General features: G+C 38.8%; 1 protein-coding gene across 5 annotated transcripts in view; it reads left to right on the top strand.

The window, feature by feature from the left end:
• SNX29 (sorting nexin 29) overlaps positions 1–27,953 on the top strand; it is a 454,827-nt gene that overhangs the window by 13,761 nt on the left and 413,113 nt on the right. For 4 of the 5 annotated variants that reach the window (XM_059716634.1, XM_059716637.1, XM_059716636.1 and 1 more), the window contains exons 4-11: positions 1,220–1,344; positions 7,087–7,267; positions 9,221–9,291; positions 10,391–10,639; positions 12,770–13,145; positions 13,631–13,749; positions 22,311–22,392; positions 24,310–24,392. In XM_059716634.1, the coding sequence (XP_059572617.1) occupies positions 1,220–1,344; positions 7,087–7,267; positions 9,221–9,291; positions 10,391–10,639; positions 12,770–13,145; positions 13,631–13,749; positions 22,311–22,392; positions 24,310–24,392 (1,286 nt within the window). The remainder of the gene's footprint in view (positions 1–1,219; positions 1,345–7,086; positions 7,268–9,220; positions 9,292–10,390; positions 10,640–12,769; positions 13,146–13,630; positions 13,750–22,310; positions 22,393–24,309; positions 24,393–27,953) is intronic. The other variant, XM_059716635.1, reaches the window with a different exon arrangement.

Here is a 27,953-nt window from a genome sequence, read left to right as displayed (position 1 = left end):
TGGCTCCCCTATGTGCATAGGTGCGGAGGCATCAGGCAACCTGCACAGTGGTGGGGAGTCAGGCCTGTGGTTCCCAGGTGTACAGCCATCTTGGTGTGTGGTGCCCACTAGCTTGGAAGTTGGACAGCCCTGATGTAGAGTTGTTTCTAGATGTCCATTTTATAGTGCTCCAACAGACACACCCCTTTTGCAGTGCTTAGCCAATCGCTGTGGCTGTGGGAGGGTTAATGCAAGATTCTGCCCCTTCAGTTTGCTAAGCAGACACAGGTGGCAGCCAGCTTGGGAGCTGCATGGCATGCACAATATCTGGCATTGAAGAAAACAGCTTTCCTCTTTAAAACACACAGCCCAATACTGGGGGGCCTGGTTTTGTGGGGAAAATGTGAATGTTGTATTTGAGAAAATACGGAGTGTGTAAATGGAGATTAAATGAATCGGATAAGACTAGCACTCCAATGTAAGAGGATTAGTAGTTTTTTAATTGGCTGTTAATTCTCTCTAACAGTTGTTCTCTCGTTCTAAATCAGTGGTGCTCAACTTCCGGCCTGTGTAGCCATGTCATCTGGCTCATAAAGCTCATCAAGGGTCTGGAAGTCTGGCATCAGGGGAACGCTAGCAGCACTAATTTCTTCCAGAGCTACAGCAATTAGTGTCACCGCTGTTCTCCCGCTGCCAAATTTCTGGACCCATGGGGTACCCTGTGGTTTGGATGACATGGTCCCATGTGCTGGATGGGGCCACTGTACGTCGGAATCTGGCGTATGTCAGAATCTTGTGATCTAGTGCATGAGTCGCACTGGCATGCGGGGTCATGCTGTGACTTAATCTGGTGCCTGAGGTTGCGTTGGTGTGCAGGGTGAGGCATGCGGGTTTTGGCCTGCACGGGGGGTATGCTACAAACCGATCTCTTGTAGGGGATCCAGCCTGCAAACCAACCCTGCATCACTTCCTCAGTTCGCATGGCTGGATAGGTTGAGCAGCATTGCTCTTAGTAACTTTGGCATAGTGGATATGAATTGATTATATAGAGTTTTCAAAACATAAGAGATTAATCAAAGTAAAAGGGTATTTCTTAATATATAATTTAATTGTCTAACTGGCAATTTTCTCTGTCCATTTTCACTTTATTCTGCATGTCTGAGTCTGTAACATTGAAACATAGTACATGAAAAGAGTAATAAACATAATTCGTTATCCTGAGTAATTTATTCTGTTGCAGAGTGACTTGCCTGTGTGCTCAGTTTGAAGCTGTGTTTCAGCATGGTTTGAAGAGGAGTCGTGGATTAGCATTAACAGCAGCAGCGATCAAACAGGCAGCAGGCTTCTCCAGTAAAACTGAAACGGGTAATGCACTGTTCCAACAAGTCTATTGAAAATGTCAAAACATTCCTACTTAGTATGTGTAGGCAGCTGATATAACCTCTAATTTTTGGATTTAAGAAAACAAATCTAAGCTATTTTAGCACATTTAACAACTGAAGCCTCATTATAATATCAAAATGGCCCTTAATTCATTTTTATGTATTATGTTAAGAGTGTTAATGCTGAAGAACGTTGATATTAAATATCTGAAAATAGTTTTAAAATCCTAGGTGGTGTTAATAATTGTTTGGTGCTTGCTGGTACTCATTCTCATGAAAAATGATTATATACCAATATAAAACTGCCTAGAAATGATCCATTTAAAAAAGCAAAACAAAAAATCTATTTACTTTAATCTCTCAATTTCTTGGCCCCCGATGTTAATGCTGTCTACAAAAATACACAGTCCATGCAAATATATGATGTAAATTTTTTGAGCACTCTTTGTGATAGTTGATATTGCAAAACACTGTGTAATTGTGCCATTGAATTTATAATGCTTTCATTTAATTCATAATCATATATGAATTTGTTCTTAAATTAATATTGTTTATGGTATTCAACACATATTTAGGAATCTGCATGAGCTATAAGCCTTGATACATTAAAAAAAATCTTAAGTGGCTTCAGTTGGGTAGGGGTTTATTTATTTACTTATTTACTACTCTTTAATGGTGTGTGTGCAGTGATTATTTTTGGTGGGCTCTTCTCATCGTCCTCCCCTCCTTTTCCCTTACTTACACTCAAAAGTGCTCAGATAGTTCAGCTCCATTAAGCTTTCAGAGGTGATGTCTACTTTGCTTAGCCTCAGCTGGTTTGTGAGTCTGTCTGTCTTTGTGAAAGTGATATCAAATTTAAGATATTTGTAAGGGGCTTTATCTTTCTGACCTATTAACAGCACCCAAATATAACAGTACTATACTTTGAAATTTCATTCTTCAATGTAATGGAATTTATTATTCTGTGACGTTCAGTTAGTTTTGTCAATAATTGTGTGGCTTATCTGTGATGTCTTGTAGCTTGATCTAATTTTTTCATTTGTCATTTCAATGCAATTTTTGTTATTGGATATGGAATAGGACATGGTTTTGCTGGATTTTTTTTCTTGACGTTTTCTTCCTAGTCTGTCCAACTTGTTGGTACAGATTTCCTCCTACATTTCGCTCTTTAATAGTTGTATCCAAAAGTCAAAACAGTATGGAAAGTTGGAATATATATACAAACATAATTCATTTGCTAATGAATTTTTTTGTTTTTGCACTACAAGATTATTTAAATCTACTGTTGCCTTCTATTGAGCTGTATGGGCATTCTGCCTCAGTTTCCCTCCTTCAGTCTTTCAGCAGGCAACCATTAAGGGGACAGTTCTTTGTCCTTTGTTCCCCCATCTCCAGTCATCAGTCTCATCTTTTTGTATAGGGGATAGGTGAGTAAATGTTTTTTTTTTAGGAGAGAAAGAAAAGGATCTTTTTGGCTGTTGAGAAGATCACAGTCAGGACTTATGAGTAGTAACGTGCGGTAGCTGAGTTAAAACTGAGAACATGAATATAGCATGGGAGGCAAACAGGCAACATTGAACAGTGATAGACTATGTATATTGTTAATGGAATCATCAGTGTTTGTTTGCTGGTAAGCTTATTTTTCTGATGGATTGTGTTTCTCAATCTAAATGCAGATGTAAATTTTTACAGTTACCACTTTCTCAGAAATTATTCAGGTTTGTATTCAAGGTGGTAATAACCTGAAGGAAGAGGTGACACCTGTGATTAACAAAACTGTATGACGCAGTTTTGTTCAAAGATGGCTGTGTAGCATTTTTGACAGTAAAAGAGGTAGACTGTTCAGAAGGATTTTAAGGTGAAATTAACTGAAACTTAAGGAAAAAAATGAAATACAGACAGGCTGGAAATCTCTGTTTATTGTGCCAGGAAGGGATCTGTAATATTCTTTTTTAAAATTTTTGTTCACATTAATACAAAATATATGTTTTGAAAAATCTGTTCTTTGAAAAGTGAAGCGTTCTAGAAGATCTCTAAAAATCCCCATGGTCTTTAAAATAATTAATTCTTATATTTATAAAGAAAGTTCTCAACCTTATTTAAATCTTTTGTGAACTAGCAGCGTTCATGGTTACAGCTGTATGTAGTCATGGCAGGTATGCACAGTTGTTACAGGTCTCTTCTTCATTGGTAATGTTGCCACTTTTCTAGTTTATACCTCCTAGTTTAATTTCTTTATTCTCTTTAGTTAAATGAATAACAAAACAGGACTTCAGCTCTGATGTTCATTCATCAGTGTGCAAGTTTGAATCTAGGCAAGATTTTAGCATCTCCTAGAGTTTTAGGATAAAGTGTTTCCGATGCTTTGCAGGATTTGTTTGAAAGCTTGTTAAAACTGTATTATGAAACGAGTCTAAATATCTATGGAAAATTCCTCTCATCTGACCCCTTTTCCCCCTTGCCCCCACTGTCATGCTGCTATTAATACAATAGCTTTAATAGACGCAGAGGTCTGTTGCTCTCTTCCGCTTGGTGAAACACTTCTGTTGTTGCTTGTTGCTAGTGGAACGTTTGTGCCCACGTTACTGTGCTGGGCCAGCATATATGACCTTTCCCGCCTCTTCTTCCACTATGTAGGTCTTGTGCAATACTGTATATTGGTATATATTCTTCTATAATCTCAGATGCTTCAGAACAATACCTGGTAAGAATAATTCATGATTCATCAATCCATTCTTGGATGTTATGTAATTTACTTTAAACATAGGTGAACCATGGCAGAGAAGTCAAATGATTTCCTTAAGATCATGCAGAGAGTATAGAAGTTGATAGTTTTATTTTTTGGCTTATTGCAACATGCCATCTTAATCTATTATAGAAAGTGATTAACTTGCAGGGTCCTGTTACATTTAATGTAAAAAAACCCCTTTTATTCAGCTATATTTCAGTAGCTATTCTTAGAAGAGGGGAAATCAAAATACTTATATTTTATTCAAAATGTCTGTTAAAAGCAAAGCAAAATTTTCTTCTGCTTTGTGAATAGCGAAAAGACCACTATAGCTCTTAATGCCAAAATATTCTTCAGTGATACTATAGTGTCAAAATAGTGGAAAGAGTCTCAAAACTTTTTTCAGTTTGATTATAAGCGAAACATTTAAAACACAGGATAGCCACAGTGCATCAATATGTGTTAGATTCTTTTGCATTTTTCCCTGTCAGAAAGATCTAGAGTTCTGCTTTCTGATGCCAAACTTCAAAATATGTCTGTCTACCCCAGAAATCACTCCAGAATGACTTACTTGCATCACAATGCCACAGCTGCTTAAGGTTGTATAATATGTGTCAGCTTATTTACTGGATCTAAAAAAGGACAAAATGGCATTTTAAAATGATATAAATGATATTTATGTGAAGTAGTTAATTATTTGGTTGAACATTCATAACTTCAGTGTTTTTCCTTTTTATATATTATATTTACTAAAAATAAAATAGGTTTTCTTTCTGATTTGTTTCTTCTTATACATATGTAGTCATGGACTCTGGAAAATGATCAACTTTAGGATTGGGATTTTGGCCTGGCTGTTCCCTCTTATGTTAATGATCAATTGCTTTTGGAAAGCTCATTTTATTTCATTATGTTCTTATATAATGTGTGTTGTTGAGGTACTGTAGTATATAATGCCAGTATTTAATTGCCAATGCATAGACTTCAGACAGATTCCGTAGATTTTGTATTAGCTGTTGATATCTCCAAATCCATTCTTTTTATTAAAAACCATCAATATCTATAAATAAAAAGTGTGCCAGGAGACAAAAGATGATGTTCACATTGAACATAAGAGGAAATATGGTTGTTTTTCTATTCCTGTAACAATTTCACTTCCTTTTTCAAATTTTCTGTCTTCTTGAAACTCAACTGCATTTTGTCAGTCACGAAAGGCTATTCTTTAAAGAAGCAAACCCTTTTAGTGTTGCTATTCATGTGACATTTAAAACAATCATTTTCTTAGATACACAGGTTAAAATTTGGAACAGATCCAAGTAAGTGCACAAGAAATAGATGGATAGAACTACAGATATCCTTAGTCATATAACTTTCTAAATTATAAAAGTTTTTCCATAATATCCTGTGGGAGTTGCACACGATGGTTATATGGTTTTACTTTTTTGTTAATGTCTTTAGGTTTCTAAAGCAGTATAACAGTCTAAATTTTTACATGCCTTTTAATGAAGATTAACAGAGATACTCAAGAAAAGAACCAGCTTCTACCAGCAGAACTCACCACTTGCATGTTGACTACAGCTCTGCACATCTCGCTCCAAAGCTGAAGTGTCTGTAGGCTTTTCATTTTTATCAGAAACAAAGAGAGAATTCTTGGATGACCTTTCCTATAACATTCATTACTTAAAATTTCAGGCCTGTATGATTTGGAAAAGAGATAAGAAAGGAAGGGCAAGATTGATGTAGCTAATCTCTTCCCACAATTTTTTTTTCTTTCTTTTATGATTTTTAGTGCCAAGTGAGCTTTTTCCATTTTCACCAAGTCCTTGACTGGACTATTAGAACTAAATGCAGTGATCAAGGGGAAGATGTGCTGTGTACTTATAAAATAGAAGTACCATTTTTTCTCTAGTTCGCTCTTAATATGAATCTAAATTGTTTAGTGTGTTTTTTCTTACTGCCATTGTGCATTGACCAGACACCTTTTTAATTGAGCTGTTAAGGAAGTTGCCCGTATTTCTTTGAGGTGCTTGATGGGTTCTAAATTAACTACAGAGTGTAGGAGTAGTTTAAATTGTTCTCTCTCCATTTTTTTCCACTGCTCTTGCTTGTTCTCAATTTCACCTGTTACCATGTTGTCAATTGCTAGTGTTAGTTAAATCCTTTAGGAGTAGTCCCTAGTAGTGACACATTTAAACTCTTCAGCATCCTCAACAAACCTTTATTGACACTATTGCCATTCAGTTGTTTTTTTAAGGAATATATATTTCATGCTATATTAATAGCTTATAGTGATACACAAATTGTGTGTAGAAGTGATAGAAAGTTTTATGGCAATGAATATAATATTGGCTGCTGGAGTTACGCGACCTGTCATTAAATGTATATATGCTTTGAAGCAACAGGCATCAATATGCATTCCCAAATGAAACTTGGAATGCACAATGTAAATTAAGGGATGCATCATCTCTGAACCAGGAGTTCTAGAGTTTTGCATTTCTTCAGTGTAAATTAAATGCGACTTAGACGACCTTTTAAATTATAGCAGTGAAGATGGAATCCTGTGGGGATGATTCCTATTACAAATGTCTTATGTGAATAGCTTTTGTGAAATTCAGTAGAAATAAGCAATCTACTAAATTGAAAAGTTAGAGTAAACTGGGAAATGAATCTCTAGAGTTCAAGGTAATCAACAGCTAATTTTATTTTTCTGTAAAATAGCAAGGTAAGTTTTATAAGACAGCAGCAATTGGAAATAGTTTATTGGGTTTACATAAGCAGGAAATAGATATTTCTTAAAGACCAACTGAATAGCAATAATATCAGTAAGGTTTGGTTGACGAGTTTACATGCATCACTGTTAAAGGGTTTGGAATAACTGATAAAACTGTCACTAGAAATTAGACAAGTGGTATAGGGGGTGGCATTTTCTTTAATGATTGGTAGGCAGAGAGTAAAACAAAGAGAGTTAAATGTATTTTTGTGTCTTTATTTATTTTTCAGAGCCAGTGTTTTGGTACTACGTGAAAGAAGTTTTGAATAAACATGAACTACAACGTTTTTACTCTTTAAAAACAATTACTACAGATATTGGCAGAGGCCGTGCCTGGTTGCGCTGTGCATTAAATGAGCATTCTCTGGAAAGATATGTTCATATGCTGCTTGCAGATAAAAATCGACTTAGGTAACTATTTAGTGCCTTTATATTGGAGGAAATTTGCATTCATTAGCAGACTAAGCACTGGCATTTAAAAATGTTTGAAGCTGTAGTAATAGACTAAGTAGTTCATCTCCTTTTAGTTAAATGTAAGATAACGATATTAGCTTTTAAGCAATGAATTAACTCCATAGATCTTGCCTAGTGTTGTTTGCTTGTATCCATCTTTCCTAATTTGCTGCAAAATTGTTTGGTAATTGTGTTAGTATTTAGTTATTTGAGAACTCACACATGGATAAGCAGTGGTAAGTGATATGGCAGTATTAGTTAATATAGCTATTTATCAAGAAATAAGCGCAAGTATTTGCTATGTCCTTTCCAATGGGATTCTTGATCTTGAGTGGCTTATACTTTTTTAGAAAAGAAAGAGAAAACAAAGCGTTAAGACTGAAGAGTTCTTCAGTCAGTTCCCAGTACCCTCTTGCCTAGTCATACCCCCCCCCATGTTTGAACAGGCTCCACTATTTTTATTCATAGATTCATAGATGTTAGGGTCGGAAGGGACCTCAATAAATCATTGAGTCTGACCACCTGCATAGGCAGGAAAGAGTGCTGGGTCTAGGTGACCCCAGCTAGATACTCATCTAACCTCCTCTTGAAGACCCCCAGGGTAGGGGAGAGCACCACCTCCCTTGGGAGCCCGTTCCAGACCTTGGCCACTCGAACTGTGAAGAAGTTCTTCCTAATGTCCAGTCTAAATCTGCTGTCTGCTAGCTTGTGGCCATTGTTTCTTGTAACCCCCGAGGGCGCCTTGGTGAATAAATACTCACCAATTCCCTTCTGTGCCCCCGTGATGAACTTAAAGGCAGCCACAAGGTCGCCTCTCAACCTTCTCTTGCGGAGGCTGAAAAGGTCCAGTTTCTCTAGTCTCTCCTCGTAGGGCTTGGTCTGCAGGCCCTTGACCATACGAGTTGCCCTTCTCTGGACCCTCTCCAGGTTATCCGCATCCTTCTTGAAGTGTGGCGCCCAGAATTGCACGCAGTACTCCAACTGCGTTCTGACCAGTGCCCTATAGAGGGGAAGTATCACCTCCTTGGACCTATTCGTCATGCATCTGCTGATGCACGATAAAGTACCATTGGCTTTTCTGATGGCTTCGTCACACTGCCGGCTCATGTTCACCTTGGAGTCCACTAGGACTCCAAGATCCCTTTCCACCTCTGTGCCACCCAGCAGGTCATTCCCTAGGCTGTAGGTGTGCTGGACATTTTTCCTCCCTAGGTGCAGCACTTTGCATTTCTCCTTGTTGAACTGCATCCTGTTGTTTTCTGCCCACTTGTCCAACCTGTCCAGGTCTGCCTGCAGCTGTTCCCTGCCCTCCGGCATGTCCACTTCTCCCCATAGCTTTGTGTCATCTGCAAACTTGGACAGAGTACATTTGACTCCCTCGTCCAAGTCACTGATGAAGACATTAAAGAGTATCGGTCCAAGGACCGAGCCCTGCGGGACCCCACTGCCCACACCCTTCCAGGTCGAGACCGACCCATCCACCACGACTCTCTGGGTGTGACCCTCTAGCCAATTCGCCACCCACCGGACTGTGTAGTCATCCACATCACAGCCTCTTAACTTGTTCACCAGTATGGGGTGGGATACCGTATCGAAGGCTTTCCTGAAGTCTAAGTATACGACATCCACCCTTCCTTCTGTGTCCAGGCGTTTCATAACCTGGTCATAGAAAGAGACTAGACTATTTTAGTTTTAATATAGGCTAAAACTTCCCTTACTATTACCATGTTCTGTGCATGTCAGGAGATTTAAAGGGCCACTTCAGAATGTATTTGGATCAACTGACTTATCACGAAATCTATGTTGTTTATATATACATTTTAGTCTTATATATTCTTAATAAAATGTATATGTTAAAAAGAAAAAAGGATAGGAAATGATATAGCTTTATGTTCACCTTCTAATATGTAGCGTCTTCTATGAAGATTGGTCTTTTATGATGGATGAAGAGCGTTCTAGTATGATCCCAACCATGGCAGCTGGTAGGTTGTGACTTGGCAAAACAAATGCCAAATAATACTGTTTTGAAGATGTACTCATTTCTTTTAAAAGTGCCTTTAAAAATAATGAATTGCTTGCTGGTAATGCTGTGAATGGAAGCTGTTATGGCAGCCATGATAACATATTCCATAGTGAAACATAATTGGATCGTAGGAAAGTAGGGCTGGAAGGAACCTTATGAGGTCATTGACTACAGCAGATGACCTCTAGTCCATGAAGTCATCTAGTCAAGGCAGAGGAAAGTCCATCTCCATCCTCTTTATAATCACCCTTCAGGATACTGGTACATGTACATTATAAGTAGCAATATTGGGAGGCTGCAAAATTTTGTTTGTGGGAGATGTAACTTTTCCATACAAATATTCATCTTTATAGACTATAGTTTTTGCTCTAGTAATGTATGATCAAAAGTAAACCATGGAGTTGTAGATCTTAAATAGAAAAGAACAAAGACAGTTTTGATAGCAAGATTTAACTTAGAAATTAAAATGCATTCTTGTGCTAGGAGTACTAGAGGGGAGTAGATTTTTCTTTTGTTTTACAGCATATGTGATGTGACATTCTTACTTGATTGCATAGTTTCTGTATAATATTGTACACTTTTTTTCTGCCAATGAGGTTGAAAATTCATCTATTGCTCAATGTAAACTAGTAAATATGACTGGAAAGTATACTTTTTCTGTGACAATAAAACATAATTTAACATCAAATTATATTAAGTATGCAGCAAGAGATACGGGCTAGTGTATATAGGCCGGCAATGCTATCATCTCAGATCATTTAATAATTACTTGCTTCAATAGCATGTAGCAAAGTTAGATGGTACATATATGGTGGGAAAATTGTACCTTTAAGTGTAGAGATCACTATAAATAGATCACTTCTGTGGCCTGAAGTATGTTGAAAAAATGTATGAGAGACTCGTATAAGTAATTTAGCTCTGGAATCTTTTTGGGTTTTTTAAAATATCTTAGTGCTTTATCATGTGACTCTAAAGTTCTAGCTATGTAGTTTTAGAATGGAATATCTTTGTTTCTGTACCTGAAGTTGTGCTGCTCTATGGTTTTTCTTTTTTGAAAGGTCTAAACTCCATTCTTTTTGCAATCAACATTGACAACAAAGATTTAAATGGGCAGAGCAAATGCACTCCTACAGTTTCTGACCTTTTAAAGGAATCCACACAAAATGTAACCTCACTGCTGAAAGAATCCACCCAAGGTGTTAGCAGCCTTCTGAGAGAGATAACTGCATCTTCTGCTGTTTCCATTCTCATCAAATCTGATCAGGACACTGACCCACTTCCAGTCCTATCAAAGACTGCCAATGCTGGTAAATATTTCAGGGCTGTTTAATGTATTAAAAGTGTATAAAATGCTCAGTGTATATATATATATTTAATAATGGAACTTAATAATATCAAGAATAATTTGTCTTTAAAGCAATACAATTATGCTGCACTATATATTATAAATAACTTAAAATTTAAAATCATATCTCACTAGTTCTCTTTTTAAGAAGTCCTTCAGAAATACTGGTATGAAGGAAAAGAAATTTTCTTATGATGAATGTGTAATATGCAATCTGTATCTCTGGAAGTAGAAGATTAAATTTTCTCTGCATGACAGTTGGGGTTTTCACTTGCAGTTTGACAGATTTTTAAATTATAACATTATACCAAGGAGATGTTGGTTATTCCTTTTAATTACATGTTTTTACCTTTATCACATATTTTTACTCATTACTGATAACTAAAGTGGAAGATGTCTATAATGGCGCACCTAGATTGCAAGCCCCAAGTAACTGTAGACTCTTTGGGGCAAAGACATTGTGTATAGACTAAATCACAAAACAAAGAAATGTACATCATGAATGTACACTCTGCTGAAACCTCATATACAATATTGGATTTGCCATTGCCATGATGCAGCTATCACAAACCTAAGAGCTGCAACAAATGTAGACTGAAAGCTGAGTCTTCCGTCAATTTAATATAGTACAATAAAAATGCAGTGTACGCTCCTGTCATGTCTGCAGTGGCTATATCAAGAGAACAAATTCTCATCTTTATTTCCAGAAATTGAGCTGAAAGTATTACTTCTAAACTTGCCTCAAAGGAGAGCAAGTAGAAAGCAGAATCCTTGGACCTTGACACTCCTTAAATAAAAAGACTGGCTTTGGGGAAACAAACATTAGGAATGATTAGAATTTCTTACAATAATGACTGAAAGGGGTTATAAAATGTGTAAATGCACATGGTAGGAGTAGGGGAGAGAAGAGAGACTCTAGTTTTTGGCATTTAAAACATACTGTCCATTTAAAAATGGACAGAGGATCTTCTGCAAGCTGGTGGCATATGTAAGTACCTTTCAAGGATTGTGTAGATGAAAAACAACCATTCTGTTGCTTCATCTCTATGCCAGCAGCCATATTTTTACCATAAGATGTGCCAGGACCCATCTGTAAATCTAAGGTAATGTTAAGAAACATGTTTTTCCCCTTATTCTGGAAAAGGAATAGATTTTTTCCCCCAGAAATTATTTTCACTTGTTTTTGAAACTAAGTAGTGAGGTAACTTTGAGAGAGGTATTGAAAACCCTTTTTACCCAAATTATGCTCAACCTATGCTAGAATAAGAATAAAGTAACCTATTCTTGGCAGTTTGTGTGGCCTAAATATTTTTGCAAGAGTCTGGGCATTGTTCTAAAGCACTCCAAATTTAAATTGGAAACTTATATTTGAATAAAGAAATTCATAACACTTACCATACAGTATACTATGTAAACTAGGTGGTGAACAGCAAGTAATTGCCGTATTATGCTTAGATAAAAAGATAATACACTATAATTTAGCTGAATCATCTGAATTTTGTAAAGTGTGAAGGGTGAAGGTAGTGGGACCAGATGTTAAAATTAGAAACTTTTAAGATGTACTGAACTTCTTCCTCTGAGGGAATTTCACTGCACTTACTACCAAAGGAAACTGTTCAAAGTCTCAACCATTTGGTTAAGGATCCTTTAATACTAGACCAGTTTAAAAGTACATTTATATACTAAGTACATATATATAACTTCTGTATCTGTAACTTATTTTATCAACTGTTATTCTTTGTCATTTTTAACTCTTTTCAGTTTGCAGTGGTACTCTTAAATATTGTTTATCTATGGAATTCTTTTCAATCTATAAAGTATCCTCATATGGAAATGTCTAATCAGGTTTTACTGAACAACAAATAACAATCTTAAATTAAAATGTTCTATTTTCTAATTCTAGAAGCATGAAAATGGATTTGGCAGAGATTTTTTTACAAAATCTCAGTTTTTGTGTGTGTCCCCCTTCTGTTCTTCCATGTTTTTATTTATCTACTCTCTTTCCTAGGTGGGTTAATGTTCTAAAATGAAATAGGTATATCCTTTTAGTATTAACTGCATTTAAAAAAATACTAGTTTTTTTTTCATTTAGATTTAAAATGTAAAAAAGAGCGAAAGAAGAAGAAGAGGGTGACACACATTATCTCATTTGATGAAGAGGAGGATGAGCAAAACTTTGGAGAAATCCTAAAGACATCAGTTACAGGAGAAAGCTCAGAGGAAAACTCTGATAGATCTTCACTTTTTGCACTACCTTCCTCTGAAGGCTCTCTTGGACAAAATCTGAATGGGAATCAGAATAGCCATTTGTGGAAAAGCAGTTCTCCATGCTTGAATGGAGAGTATGGTTACCAGAAGCTGGATGTGAAGAGTATTGATGATGAAGATATAGATGAAAATGAAGATGAAATTTATGGAAAGGTATTAGGAAATAAAGACATGGAAGATTACATAGAAATTTCTGAAAAGTAAGTATTTTTCTTTAAGGAGATTGAAAGTTAAACTCTTTTGTACTGTTCTGCTTTGCTTTATGAACTTAATTAGTATAGGCAGGCCAGAGCAGCACCTTAAAGAGTAATTCCTTCAGAAAGGCATAAACATTTTTGTGTGTCAGGCTGGCAGACTTTCACATATGAAAGCTTGTGCTTTCTGAAGGAGTTATTCTTTAAATTGCTGCCCTGGCTGCCTTCTGCCTGATGTCAGATTACCTCTCCTTAATAAGTACAGAAAAACTCCCTTGGTTAATGTAAGAGGTCTCGAAACTTTTTCCTATTTTTGGGGATCAAACTAGAACTTAGTCTTTTTAACTATCTGAATTATTAGTATATTTGTGGTGGTCTGCAGTTAATGTCCCCCTTGGATTTTCAGCAGGACTGAAAATGGCAAGGTATCGTACAAAATTAATATGGTTATATATATCAAATATTTAAAATACATATGTATTTTTGTGTAGGCCACAGGAAGGGGGCACATGCAATTCACAAATAGGCAGTTGGACTCCCCTGCAGGTCCTGAATGATGATTCACATATTCTGTTCCCTGTCAGTGCTCTTGACTCTTATTCCCAAACTGGTAAGCATTTACTACTGTTTAGTTTAAAAAATCTGTTTTAGTTGTCCAGTAAGTTGAACACATGTCCTAATATATGATAATTTTCATAATACTTCTGTCCTCTTTTTTTCAATAAGCATGCAAGTCCATCTCTACCTGTTTGTCATCTAAGTTTCATCCCATCCCTTCCATGTACATCTCTGTTCTTATTGATTAATTAGCTATACATCATTTATTTTTATTATAAATCTCAAATCTCCATAAGAACGTTGGTCTCAGGTGGCCTTCATCCAGCCATATACTTAATGATGGATTTTAAATAAAGAGCACTTAGTGTCAAAGGGAGGGATTTGATAGGAAGTCTCTGCTGTAAGATTATGCCAAATAAAGTAACAAGTGAAGCTTGCTAGATGACAGTTAACCTCAGTTTGACATATACTGGGGAAGACAGGAACAACTACCCCACGGGGATGAAGTAATAATGTTCAGATGGATACTGGGTAAGATGAAGGCTGAAAAGCAACATAGTGGAAAGGTACAAGCCATAATGCAGCTATTTCCCATGGTTGTAAAGCTGAAGGAGTGACATGGTGAAGATACATGTGAGGTGTCAATCTTGGATTCATACTATAAGATCTTAGTCCTTATGGGACAACCTAATGAAAGAAAACCTAGTTTCCTTTATACTTGGTTTACTTTAGCATCTTAAAAACTACTACCGAGTTTTAAAGTGAAAAACTTAATAGCTTCAATTACAAAACTTATACAAAAAATAACTCCGTGGTGATATAAGATTGTTAACCTTTTGCATCTGTTAGCTGTTTTTTGGAATTCTGTTTAGAGAACTAAAATAAAGAGTTTTGTAATGATTATCAAGTTGTAGAAAGATAAGTACCAGTAAAGAATATTAATACCTTTTTGTGTTGGGTAAGAAGGGTTACAGACCACAGATAGAGAGCAGTCATTCTGGGGACAGCAATTGTCTCAGGATTTTTTGAGTCTTAATGCTGGTTGATGATCCCTTGACAATGCTTCAGTAGATTAGAGACATGAATCTTAAATTGTTTCATTCTTCAGCTGATGACACTTTTGGAAAGAGCTAAGCACTTCTTGAGAATTTCTGCGCAACTCTATTTCTTTTAGGAGTTGAGGTTGTTTTTCATAAAATCAGGGAGTATATACATAACTAACTTGTACACGGCATAACTTAGCAGGGCCTTATTCCCTTTTCTGTCAAACCTTTTCTTTTTCTCATTGCAGTTTCTCCTGCAAGTATTTAATGTGTCACTGTATTCAAGATATGTTTAAATTAAAGTAGTGGTAAGCTTAGAATGAGTAAGGAGAAGTTAATATAGAGAAAGTTTCCAAATTTCCAGTATTTGTTATTAATAAAGAACATTGCAGGATCATGTATTCAGTTGTGTATGCATACATTTTAGCAGTTAGGTTTGCAAAGATACTCTGTCATGGCCTCACTGAAACATGAAAATGAGACTATTTAAACCCTTGAACAAAGCAGAGGAAGAAAAGCAGCTGCATGAATTCTGTCTGGTTCAATATTATTTAAATTGCCTACATTAGATAAAATCAGGGCTTAATGTAAATATAAAGGATTCTGTTTCAGTACCATATGCTACATTCAATACCTTTCAAGTTTTTAATTTAGTACTTCATCTGGTGAAGATCCTTTTTGAAACAAAAGGTTCAGCATATGTAGATAATAATGAAAGTATATATAAATGTGAATAAGATGAGAGAAACAGAGTAATTGCACACTTCTAAAATAAATAACAGAAGTTTATTCACTAACCCAGGCCAGAAGAATGTGAGTTTCGTATAGTCTCTAATTATTAACTTAGCAGCAGTGCCATAAAATAGATTTTATTATGTTTAATTTTTTTTTTTGTATTGTTGTGATGTTTTGAAATGTTAAACATTGCCAGGCATAAACTATATGAATATTGGCTTTCTGCTTGTCAGTTCACATTATTTGTGCCTGTCATGGAGTTCATTCATCCATAATGTTTCCTTGACACCAGGCCAACCTTAATTGTATTAATTAAAGACAACAAAAGTACCCATAAGTGGGGGGGGGGGGGTGATGAAAGGCCAAGTTGTAATAAGGATGTTTGATGTACTGGCAGGATTAGCAAAATCCACCTAAAGCATGGGTGTCAAACATACAGCTTGCAGGTTGCTGGACTGACTCACGTGCTGCCCTGAATGCATGTGCTATGTGGGCTGGACCCAGCACCATGTGCCCTGCAGACAGGAGGGTCAGTCTGGGGTGTGTGCTGCATGCGGTGCCCTGCTGGACTGGTTCCAGGCTGGTTCAGATCTGGCTGTGTTGGAAATACTGGGAAGTGCTGGTCTGGCAGGGCACTACATACAGTGCATGCCCTGTGCCAGCTCTCGGCTGTGTGCTGTATATGTGGCGAGTCCAGTGCCCCACACTGCTTGCAGCACATGCCAGCCCTGGAGCTTGTTGTGCCTGTGGCATGTGAGGCCAGCATGGGGCGCACGCTGCCCATACTTGGTCTGGATCAGCACTGCACACAGCACAGGGTGTCCAGGGCATGGGCTACAGGACTTGACTTGACCCCCTGTGCTGCATACAGCACCAGCTTCAGCCTGCATGCCATGGGCAGCGCACATCCTGTGCCGGCCCTGTATGCCACACACTGCAAATGCTGCACAGGGATTTGGTCCTGGTCCAGCCCGCAGATCAACCCAGCGACTATCATCCAGCTTATGGAGCCGGGTGTGTTTGGCATTCCTAATCTAAAACAAAGTGCATGTCCCCTTCAATCAAGGGAGGTGGCCCAGAACTGTGGATCTGCAGGGCGTGGGGACTACAAATGATAAAACAGGCAGACTAGGGACATTCGTTCATGGATCTGGTGCCCTGAGTTAAGCCAAAACACTACTGCTGCTCTGTGAAGGAGTCCAAGGATTCATCAGATGGGACCCAGCAGACTAGTGCCTGGATGAATGAGAAACAGACTTTACAGAACACCTCCCTGTTGTGCCTCCTTCATAGTTCAGGGGTGGCTACAAATAACATAGGCAGCTGCTACAAGTGTCACTCAAGCCCCAGAAGCCTCTGTTGGGCCCGATGGGCACATATTCTAGATTAGGTATGCCTCTGGGACCAGCAACAGTGGCAGTTAGAGACATTTGAGGTGTAACTTGTGGTATGGCACTCAAAAATGGTTAGCCATCACTGTCCTAGTCCCATAGATGGCCTTTTTAGCCAGTGTCAAGAAGATTGAGATAGTCAGGCAACTTCATGGGACCATGGATGTAATGCACAAAGAGAAAAAATTGTTGGGAAAATTGTAGCCAGAAATTTCTCTGTTACCTCAGAAAAGGTAAGTAGTATGGGACTACGAGAGCTGCAATGCTTCTGGGCTAAAAGGAGCAGGATGGTAGATATTTGAAGTGGTTTAATACAAAATATGTAGAAGGGAGATAAAGTTGAATGCTTTGTTTTGTTTTAATTTTTTCATAGATGCCAACTATAGAAATTTGGAATTCTGAAAAGCCAAATTGCTAAAAAAAATTGCATGCATTTGAGCAGTTCTTGTAGTTTAATATTTATTAATATGTATAAATTATATCTCTGCTTCAGAATTACAGTGCAGTGGAGAAATGTGGACAGGATTCATGTCTGTTGTGTGTACATAAAATTAATCAATATTTTCACTTTTGGACTTCAGCCAAGAAATGTAATGCCGAAAGAGAAATTTTTATGAAAAAGCAAACTCTAAAATAAGTATAATCAAAGTTGCATGTGGTTGTTTTGACATTAGAATATACAAAATACAGTTTGGGGTTAAATGTTGTCTTGATCTCCTCTGCTGTGTGCATGAGTTAGCCAAATCTTCCTCCACTGGCTGCAAGGACCCATTAAGAAAAAGCTATTTACTTAATTTCTTCTCAGTGTGGTCTTTCAGTATCTGTATTGCTGTTTAAAGATTTTTGAGCCACAAAGGTCTAGTACAGGATTTGCTTAGGGATTGAGAGAGGATTAATTTGCATATATTGAAGATGTAAGTTTAAAGATTTTGCTAAGGCTAGCTTTTATTATGGACTATTAAAACAATGAAAACAGGGACAGAGTGCTGTAATCATTCCATTAATGTTTGTTCCAGTCCTATTCTCCTGCTCTCATTTCCAATTGTATGCTGGTCAGTAGTAAAAGAGTTTGCTTTCTTTTCAATATGCAACATATGCTCCACTAGTTTCTTAGAAACATTAACTCAAGGAGTTGAAATGAGCAATTTTGTAATTACTGTGTAATTAAGGTGGTAAAAAATCAAAAAGAGTCACTTTAGGAATTGAAATAATGCTGTACTGCTCTCTAGTGTCTCCTAAAGTACCTGCATCTTTAACAAAATACCATAATGGTACAGGGAGCATTCCCTTTTATATTTAATAAAAATTGCAGGGCTGAGATTCTTGTTTGCCCCCTTTCTAAGCAGATTTTAATGTATGCATTAATTTTGTGCCTGCTAGCAGATAAAATATATCTAAGCCAAAGTAATATCTCTGTGTTTGACTTTTGACTACTCTTATACTTGGTTTTGCATTTTTTTAAAATTCACAGTATACCAATTTGGGTTGTGGCAAAGAATTGCTAACTACTTTGCAGTGTAGTAGGGAGAAATGTAACTTACTTTTTCAGTCCTAATAGTCCAGTAATTAAAATTAGTCTTAAAATATTGTTCCTAAACCATGCTTTATGGTCTATTCCTGAGTTTATTTGGTAGGCACAAATATGCTAATATTTTGATTCATGGGCTATATTATAATGGTCAATAGCAAAATTGATATGAATGTGAAATTTTTCCAAAGCGTTCTGTACTTGTTAATATAAGGGTGTTTCTATTGCTGTCCAGATTACATTGCTTTAGGGTTGTGTCAAAGCATATCAAATCTTTGTGTGCCTAGGATAACACATCCAGGGCTGAAATTCAGGTGCCTAGAAGCAAATGGGAGACTACAGTAAGGAGATCTTAATACGTTCTGCAATTAAGAAAAAACAAACCCAAAAACTCATGAAACAAACCAACAAATAAAACATTCCCTTTCATTTTTATCCCAACATCATTATTGCAGTGTTGTCATCATTCTCTCTATCTCCTTTGTTTTTCAAATGCTTTATTATCTTAGGATACATACTAGGGGAGCTGCAATGGGGGTGCAGGTTTGTTTTACTGCAATTTCACTGTGGTGAAACAGAAAGCAAAATGATGGAAATATCACCGGAATGTGACAGAATTAAATATTGTGACTGAAGATATATTTTTTATGTGAATAATTTTAGATGGAAGTGAAGCTTAATAATGAGAGATGTCAGGCAGAAGACAGGGCAGTAGGTACACTGTACCTGCACCTGGCACCTTAGAGACTTGGCTGGTTCACAGAGCCATAAACTTTTGTAGGCAATGGCTACTTCACTGCTTCTGACAAAGTAGGCTTCACCAATGAAAGCCTATGCTTTTCTGAACCAGTTAGTCTCTAAGGCGTTGTTCTGCCCTGCCGTCTGCCTGACTTCAGATTAACATGACCAACTACATCTCTCCCTGCCACTAAGGTGTGTCAACTATCAACATAAATCTGTTTCATCTTATTGATGGCCTTGGCAAATAGGTTTTTAATATACATAATCGAGATAGCTTGAGAGAAACTTTTCCATGTTAGCCCATTAATGCCTAAATCCCAAATGCAAAGAAATATCTCTGGAAAAGAGTGGTTTTCTATGCTCATTTAATGCTCATTCTCTATATATAGAAAGTGACAGTGAGGATGTCAGTTGCAGTGATAGTTTTTTGATTTTTAAAAATTGTCTACTATTTGTATTTAAACCATCTATTCACTTTCCACAAATGACTGAACAGCACTCTATTGGCAGTGACTATCACATATTATGTTGAATTAAACTAAGCATCAGGATTTGCAAAAATAAATTGGGTAAGGCATTTCCTAATAATTTAGAAGTGTAAGATGGTGGATGTAAAATATTAGCACATAACGTAATCTGGAGTGCTGCAAGACTGTGATTACCATATTTACTCAAATATCAGATGGTCTCAAGTAATTAGATTTTGTATATGGAAAATTTATTAGCGGTGCACCGATACATTGGTCCATATCGTATCGGCACCAATAAAAGGAAAATTGACATTATTGGCAATTGGCTTTTTTTGTCTGATGTGGCCGATTAATGCTGTGTAATGCAGCATGCATGCAACAAGGAGTGCAGCCCTGCAGTGTGGAGAGGGCGAAAGGGCTTGTAGGGAAGGGGTATGGGGGGGTGCAGATTGAGGCCCTCAAGTTGAGGGAGGGAGTGGGGCTGGGGCAGGATGTGGGATGGAGCCATGCGTGGCTCATGGGGGGGGTGGGGAGGCATGGCTTCTGCCACTGTGCACACCCTAGGGGGGAGGCATGGGGGGAGCATGTGCCCCCTGGATTTGTGTGTGGGGTGAGGGTGGGCTGCCTGCTTGGGATTGGGGGGCAGTGCTGGGCTCTTCCCAGCGGGGGAATTGGGGCTGCACTTGGGGCAGGTGGCAGCAGTGCTGGGGGGGTGGGCTACTGGGGGCTAAAGCCATCCCCAAATTCTCTGTAACTCTTCTTCCCAGTGCCGCTGCCACCCCCCAGAGCACAGCCCTGGCCCAGTCCCCTCCCCACCGCCAGGAAGAGCTCGGTGCTGCTGTCTGCCCCAGGCGGGCAGCTCGCCCTCACCCTGCATGCATATCTGGGGGGCACATGCCCCCTGTGCCTTCCCTGGGATGTGCGCAGTGATGGGAGCCACCCTTCCCTCCCTGCCTCCGATGCTCCCTGAATGAGGTCCGTCCTGCGCCCTGACTGACTCGCCTCAGCTGTGCAGCGCCTGCCCCAGCACCCACTCCTTCCCTCACCATGCGTACCTCGATCTCCCTACGCCATGCTTCTTCCCCCCTACACACTTACCAGCCTGATGCTGCTTTCCAAGCTACTGGGCTTCATACTGGCAGTCGGATCAGTATTGGCCGATATGGCTTATTAATAATTGGCCATCGATTGCGGCCCAAAAAACCTTTATCAGTGCACCCCTAAAACTTATAAATATGTTATAATTTTCTAGATATAGAATCTAATTATTGGAGGTTTGCCTTGAATTTGTCCCCTTCCCACTGCAAAAGCAGAGAAAATAAATAGCAGGGTCAGGTAGCCCCCTTATTCTCTGCCCTCCAACTTCTTCCCCTTGTAGCCGCTTCTACCTTCCCTTTACTGTTAGACCCTGCTCTCCCTGAGCACATGGAAATGAGGGGCAAATGTGAAAACTCTGACCTTGAAAGAAATATACCTGTAGTAATCTGCATATAGACTTAGTTCATCCAAAATTGGTGCAGTGTACCTTTTTTGGAACTGCTACAAGTTTGAGCACAGATACTCCATAAACACAGTTTTAAGCAGCACTACATAGTACAAACCATGCATGACATAAGTTTTAAAGCTTAAAGGCTCATAATTTACCATCTAGTTCAGGGGTGGGTACAATGGCAGATCTGTCTGGCGACCAGACTTCATTTACCAGCAGCCCTTGCCCACGCCACTGTGGCCGGGTTCCATGGAGACCCCAGCAGCAGTGGGGCCATGACAATGTGCATCCAGGGTTTCCATGGAGACCAGCCCCAGCACTGCTGGTAGGGCACAGCTGGGTGGGGAGCTGCTCTGGGGCCAGGGTTGTGATCTTGCAGTGGTGACAGTGTGGTCCAGAGCTGAGGCAAAGCTGCTGCTTGCATGCCCCAAGCAGACTCCCCTATGAGAGCTTGCGGCTATGAATCTATTCTGTGGAGATGGGGGATTTTCCCCTAACTTGCTCCTTTGGTCCATTGGTTAAGGGCAAGCAACACTCAGGGGCACCCAAGCCTCTGGGCTTGGGCCTGCACATAGGATGCCTGCCATGTCTTTGGAAGTATCTGAAGCCCCAGGCTAAAAAGTCTGGGAAAGAGGACACTTGCAGGTGGTAATGCCACATGGATTTGAATGACTGAGTTCTGTTCAATCAATAAGTTTTGGAACTGATTTGATTAATTTGACTTGGAACATGAAATTAAAAAAAAATCCCAACTGCCTCCTCCTCCCTTGCCAACCCCGCCCGCCCAAACAAAACAAAACAAGAAACCCTAACCTGTTTGCCCAAAACAGACCATGTGTTTTATAATCACGCTTAGTGTTGGCTGCATTTAATCAGCTTCATAGTTGGTTTTCATTACTGAGCACATGCTACTTTTGTGCATTGCACAGGCAATGACAGACAGTGTATTTAATGAGGTTTGCCTGTATGTGAATTTAAGACAGCGAGCTTTTCCCCTCATGCTTATTGGAGAAGAATCCTCACCTTGTATTTGAGTAAATACAGTAACATTTTTTTCTGAACCACTTAACAGGATCAGTCCTATTTTCAAAAGTGACTTGAAATAATTTCCCTTACTACATTTATTAATTACAAATGTAGCAGACAACTATATATACAAATTTTAACATTGCATATTTTCTTGTAACTAATTCATATCATTTGGGTGCTATTTTAGATGCCTTGGAGAATGGAGATGGACATGATAGTGCTGTTCTTGCAGTAGAACTGGCTCAGAGGGGATCTGAACTCCCTTTCAGGTGCTTATCAAATTAATTTTATTACTTAGAAACAAAAATGCTGTAATTGTTAACTTGGTACCCAAATTATAATTACTTAGTACTTGAAACAAGCCACTAATCAAATTAATTCTGTATACATGTAGAAAGACAAATGCCAAATCCACATTTCCATATTTTTATAATCCTCTTAATATTTTGTGTGATACCCAGTGATACTAAAGGAGACCACTAAATATGTCAAACTTATGGATTTTATCACTAGTTTTGTTTTTTAAAGTTGTTTTTGTACCAGGCATTACTTGTGTGATTTGTGTATTTGAAAACTCATATTTACACGATTAATGAATTACCACATTTACCCAATTCCAAGGTGACCTGAATTTAAGACAGCCCCCCTCCCCCACAATAATTAGGTTCTATACACGGATTTATAATTTATTATGAATCAGAACTCGTGGCAGAGGTGGTATCTCTTATTAGACCAACTAGATAATTGCAAAAAAACCCCTGGCTTTCAGGTTCCAGGGTGGTAGATTTACTTTTTTCTTGTAGGATTGTGACGTTTTCATTTCAAAATTTGCACAAAATGAACTGTTCCAACCAGAAGATCTTACAACACCTTCAGCTTTCCTGTGAAATACAAATTTTCATTTCTACCTAAGAGAAATGTTACAATCTTTGCATTCTCCTATGCCTGAGGAAGAGTGAGTATGCCCGAAAGCTTGCAAATATCTAGTTGTTCTAATAAAAGATATCACCTCTGCCACAAGTTCTGATTCCTTTTGCCTGTAGACCAATACAGTTACAACCTGCATCAATTTATTATAATTTTCCACATATGGAATCTAATTATTGGAGGATCATCTTAAATTCAACACCCTCCCCCCCCCCCCAACTACTGTAGGCAGTGGGGAGAGAGGTGATGAGGTGGGCAGTAATGGGGTGGGTGTTGAGGGATGTAGTAGGGAGGCACTTGGTAGGGCAGGTGACGGGGGGACAGTAAGGAAGAAAGTAGTGAGGGAAGGGTAGTGGGGGACAGGTAATGTGGAGGCAATGTGGCAGGCAGAGAGAAGCAGGCAGCTTGTCCATTGCTGCCTGCCTGCATCCAACTTACCCCCTGTTGTGCCTGCCCCCCTCAGCCTTAGGCTCCCGAACCATGTTCCCATGTCCTTCTCTCTGCTTCTCCCCTCCACGCCACTTCTGCACTCTAGAGCTTTGGGTCCTCCCCCCGCCGAGGTCTCTACTCCACATCTGCCCCTCAGTACCCTCCCCTCCCCACCTTTGCTCTGCACCAGAAGGCTCTTCCCTTGCTGCAACCTGTGGCCCTGATTGTGGCTCCAGCTCAGGCCTGTAACAGTAGTGTGGAGCTGACTGCTGGTATAGGGCCAGGCTGCAGTACGTGCTCTGTGCTTCACAGTGAGGATTGAACCTCCCAGCATGGACCAGAGGTAAGGAGTACGGCAGAGGGGAGAGAGGGCAGAAGCGGCGTGCAGGGGAGACTGGGCGCAGTGAGGAGGAGTGACAGGGGTTCAGTGGCAGCAGTTGTGGCTCTGTCTCCTGCTCCAACTCTGGGTTGGGACCAGAGACACAGCAACTACTTGCCCCTGCAATATTCTCAGTTGTAAGGTGAGAGGCTTTCCTTGCCCCTCCCCCCCATGTTAAATGGGGCAAAAAACTGTCTTCTAGTTGACTAAATATGGTAGAAGTTATAGATATTAAAAAATAAAAACCAAAGTCAAAAACCCTCCAAAGAACTGTTTGGCTTAAACAATGTTTTCTTCTCTCTTTACAATTACAACACATGAATCATAGTTACATTGTGAATAGAGTGTTTCCATTATTGTTTTGAGGTCTGCAAATCTTCCTTCCTAGTCTTTGAATTCAGCATTTTGTTTCACATATTTAATATTGATGACATTCTGTCTTTTTAACTAGAGTGGAAGTTAATCCTGCTGTTCAAGTGAACGCTTTAAGCAATATGTTGCCTTCAGTCACTGTTCCAGAATCAATGACAATTAGTAAGTACTTACTTGATCCATTTAGATTGACATAATTTGCTTTTCAGAATTAGTTCTCAAAGTTCACTGACTTTTAAAATGTTTGCTTTCTTTTTCTCTCTTCTCAATAAGATGTGGTAAAGCAAAGCCTTTACTTGAACTGACATACAGCACTATATTTCTGACCTTCTGGTTCCTGCTGGGAATCTGAACTCTGAGATAATTTTTCAATCTGTCATTTCCAGAAGTTGATAAGGTGTTATCAGTGTGGGACAAAACCTTTTTTCTCCAAAAACTACTAGGAATGATACCATTAGATATGTCTTTAGCCATTACAAAAGAGCAATCAGCTTGATACCACAAAATGGCCAGGACGCATCTGAATATGAACAGTAGTTATATTGAGATTACTAATTATTTTTCTTGACATATTTACCATAGTGAAGAAAACCCTTCCATGTTTCCCATTGCCTTACAGTCCAAAGATATGGTATGGAAAAAGTCAAATCCTGTCACAAGGCTAAGTATGACTTTCATAAACAGAGCCTCTGCTCTGCTTCCTTCCCATATTACCACCTATTACAGTTGAGCTGGGGAAGTGGTCTCAGGTTGGTACTTAGCCAAGGCTGAGACCGTTAGGTATTTAGGTGGGGTAGGCAGCTTATTTACACAGCCTCTGACTACGAATTCCTTATCAAAGCTTTAAAAAAATTAAAAATAAAAAAATAAAAATCCATTCATGTTTGTTAGTTGGATTAGCTACTTATATAGGTTAAACTGTGCATTTATTTACCTGGTTCTTCAGAAAGCTACCCAAACAGTCTCATGGAAGCAGGTTTCCACAAATTCTCTTCCTCTCCCCCCTTTTTTCCCTTGATACCAGCATGTAATGATGTTATTCATGAGGATGGGAATGATATAACCAAATTTCATGTATGAAAATGTGTTTGCCAAATGATTAACCTACTTAAGAGTGAACCGGGAGATGATTTGACCTCGATTTTTGGCATACAAAATAGCATCCAGTTACTTCCCCCATCATTATAGTACTATATTGTGTATGTACCTGATAACATGTAGAGATGTGCTGCTAAAGTAGGTAGGATGGAGCTTGGAGGTTGGAGCTTGGTCTGCTGGGTAACCCTGGACAAATCATTAAGTATCCTTGCCTCAGTTTTCTCATCAGTGAAATAATGCTCTTCCATAAAGTGCTTTGAGATGTTTAAATGAAGAGTGATATGAGTGTGTATGTGTGTGTGTTTATATAAATGTATATATATAATAGTTTGGTGGCATTTGTATTTGTTAAATATACATTGTACATTTGTAAAAGTCTCACCTTGTCAGAAAATGTGTTTTTCATGTATTTGCTAAAGTGAACTTCTGAAGCTTAATTTTATTTATTTTGCTGGGTAAGAGTATTACACCATAAGTGCAACTGGAAACTGATCCTTTTTGCTGTTTTGTTCTAGTTAGGATTAGCTTCAGTGTTTAAAACTACATACAGTACAATCTCTGTTATCCGGGATTTTACTAACTGGCATTTCTAGTAACCGGAATTTCCAGCCAGACACAGAGGGGTGGGAAGCTCACATGCGGCTGCCCCCGCCACCGCCACCACCCACCACACTGCGCTACTGCCACTGTGTGTGGCTGCAACACCCCCCCCCCCCCCCCCCCCTCCCAGCGTCCAGGTGGAAACCCTGTGCTCTCAGGTAACCAGCATTTTTATATTACTCACACCCCGCATTCCCCACTTGTGTTGGATATCAGGGATTTTACTGTAGTATTGTTGGCATCCACTAGGGGAAGCAATTGGTCTTTTCAGTTGACTTTCTGTATTTGGGATTATGTGCTGTTAATCTTCTGTAGAACTGAAAAAGTAGAAAATTATCTGTGGTCTGCATTTTAGTAGTTGCTATTTTACATTTTCCAGCTAAGATGGAAGGCAACATAAACATAAACATTAACACGTATTTTCAATTCATAAATTTTATTTGAGAAGTGACATAAGTCATTCTAAGCAATTTATGAAGCTGAGTGGATCTGTTTAGTTTATATGTCTGGTTAGCATTTTTCTTAAGTTGCAGCGTATTAGTCATGAATAATTATATAAATACTGATGGAAAATCATGTGTATGTGATCAGTGTAATTTTTTTAAAGAATAGCTCTTCTAAGTACTGAAAAATTTCATTGATTTCTATACCTAGGGTAATTCAGTAGCGTGAAAAAATCTTTAGTGGTTAGCTTTCTCTTTGTTATAATTAAGGAAATCGCTTATAAACAGTGAGGCTTCTAGCTGGTTGCATAGCAACACAAGTCTAAACACATCACAGATAAGAAAAATGAAATAGAATAGTACAATAATAAAATCCATGGGGCTTCCAAAATGAGGTAGCTTTCGGCTGTTATATCTTTGAAGATAACAGTAGTGGGGGGAAAAAGCAAGATTTGGGGCCTGGGTACATAACATGTTTTCATGAATGTAAGTGTGTAATTATACTAATGTACTCAAAGGAGCAGATGCATGTTGTACAGCCCTATACTAGTATAAGTTATTCAAATATCAGTGAAAACTTACCCTGCAAAAAATTAGAAGAAAAAAAATAATGACATTAGTTGTGTAGGTGTTATGTAATGTATTGTCCCTGCCCCCCTCCACCCTTTTTTCCATTTTGATTTTATAGCACCTGCCAGGCAGTGCGAAACACACCATTTCGTTTCGACTTCTGTTTTGCTCTTTTGAAGGGACAGTGTTTCATTTCACTGTTTCGAAGCACTGTCCTGTTTCATTTTATTGAAGATGTTTCAATGCGTTTTGACGTTTTGCCCATAGGCTATAATGGGGAATCTCAACAATTACAAAAATGCCTATAACTTTGTAATTTCATGCCTGATTCAGGTGAAAATTGAAGGGATAGTAGCCCCTTCTGAGGGCATGAAACCTGCCAAGCTTCAAGGAGGTAGGTGCAGGTGTTTCTGGGAAACTGCACCTCAAACTGTTCAAAGCAAAACTCGTATCACTTGCTGCCGAGCACTGGGCAGACTTGGGTGCTGGGTCTGGCCCCAGCTGGCAGCAGCAGCTGGCTGAAACCCTGCACACAGATCAGGGGCCTGTGCCCCCCGGGAAGAGCTGGGAAAATGATCAGAGAGCTTGGGAATCGAACTGGGAGCTAGATGTTAATATCAGAGCATTCCATCCCTGCTCTTCCCCCTCCCCCTCCTTAGTTTCTGTCTAGCTGCAAGCAAGCCCAGCTTTGAAACTTAAAGCGTTTCAAAACTTTTGAAACGTTGCAAGTGCCCTCATTTTGTTTTAAAGCTGTTTTGAAGACTTTCGTTTTGTTTCGGTTTCAGTGTTTTGAGCTCGAAATGTGCTAAAACAGTTTCGAAACGAAACACCCTTTGAAATTTCGCACAGCCCTACCTGATGTGTAGTTTGGTAGGTGTTGTTCTAAGAACCTTCTTTGAAATGCTTGCTAGCCTTTTTGAATGTATATGTGATAGGCTTGTGGCCACAGGGGTGGCTCTGATGCCCCCAGTTGGCTTTGCAGCTCCTGCCTGGCTTGGACTCTGTCATTCTC

Source organism: Alligator mississippiensis, chromosome 13 (assembly GCF_030867095.1).
Source record: "Alligator mississippiensis isolate rAllMis1 chromosome 13, rAllMis1, whole genome shotgun sequence".
NCBI classification, from domain to species: domain Eukaryota; kingdom Metazoa; phylum Chordata; order Crocodylia; family Alligatoridae; genus Alligator; species Alligator mississippiensis.
This window is presented reverse-complemented; position numbering and strand designations above follow the sequence as displayed.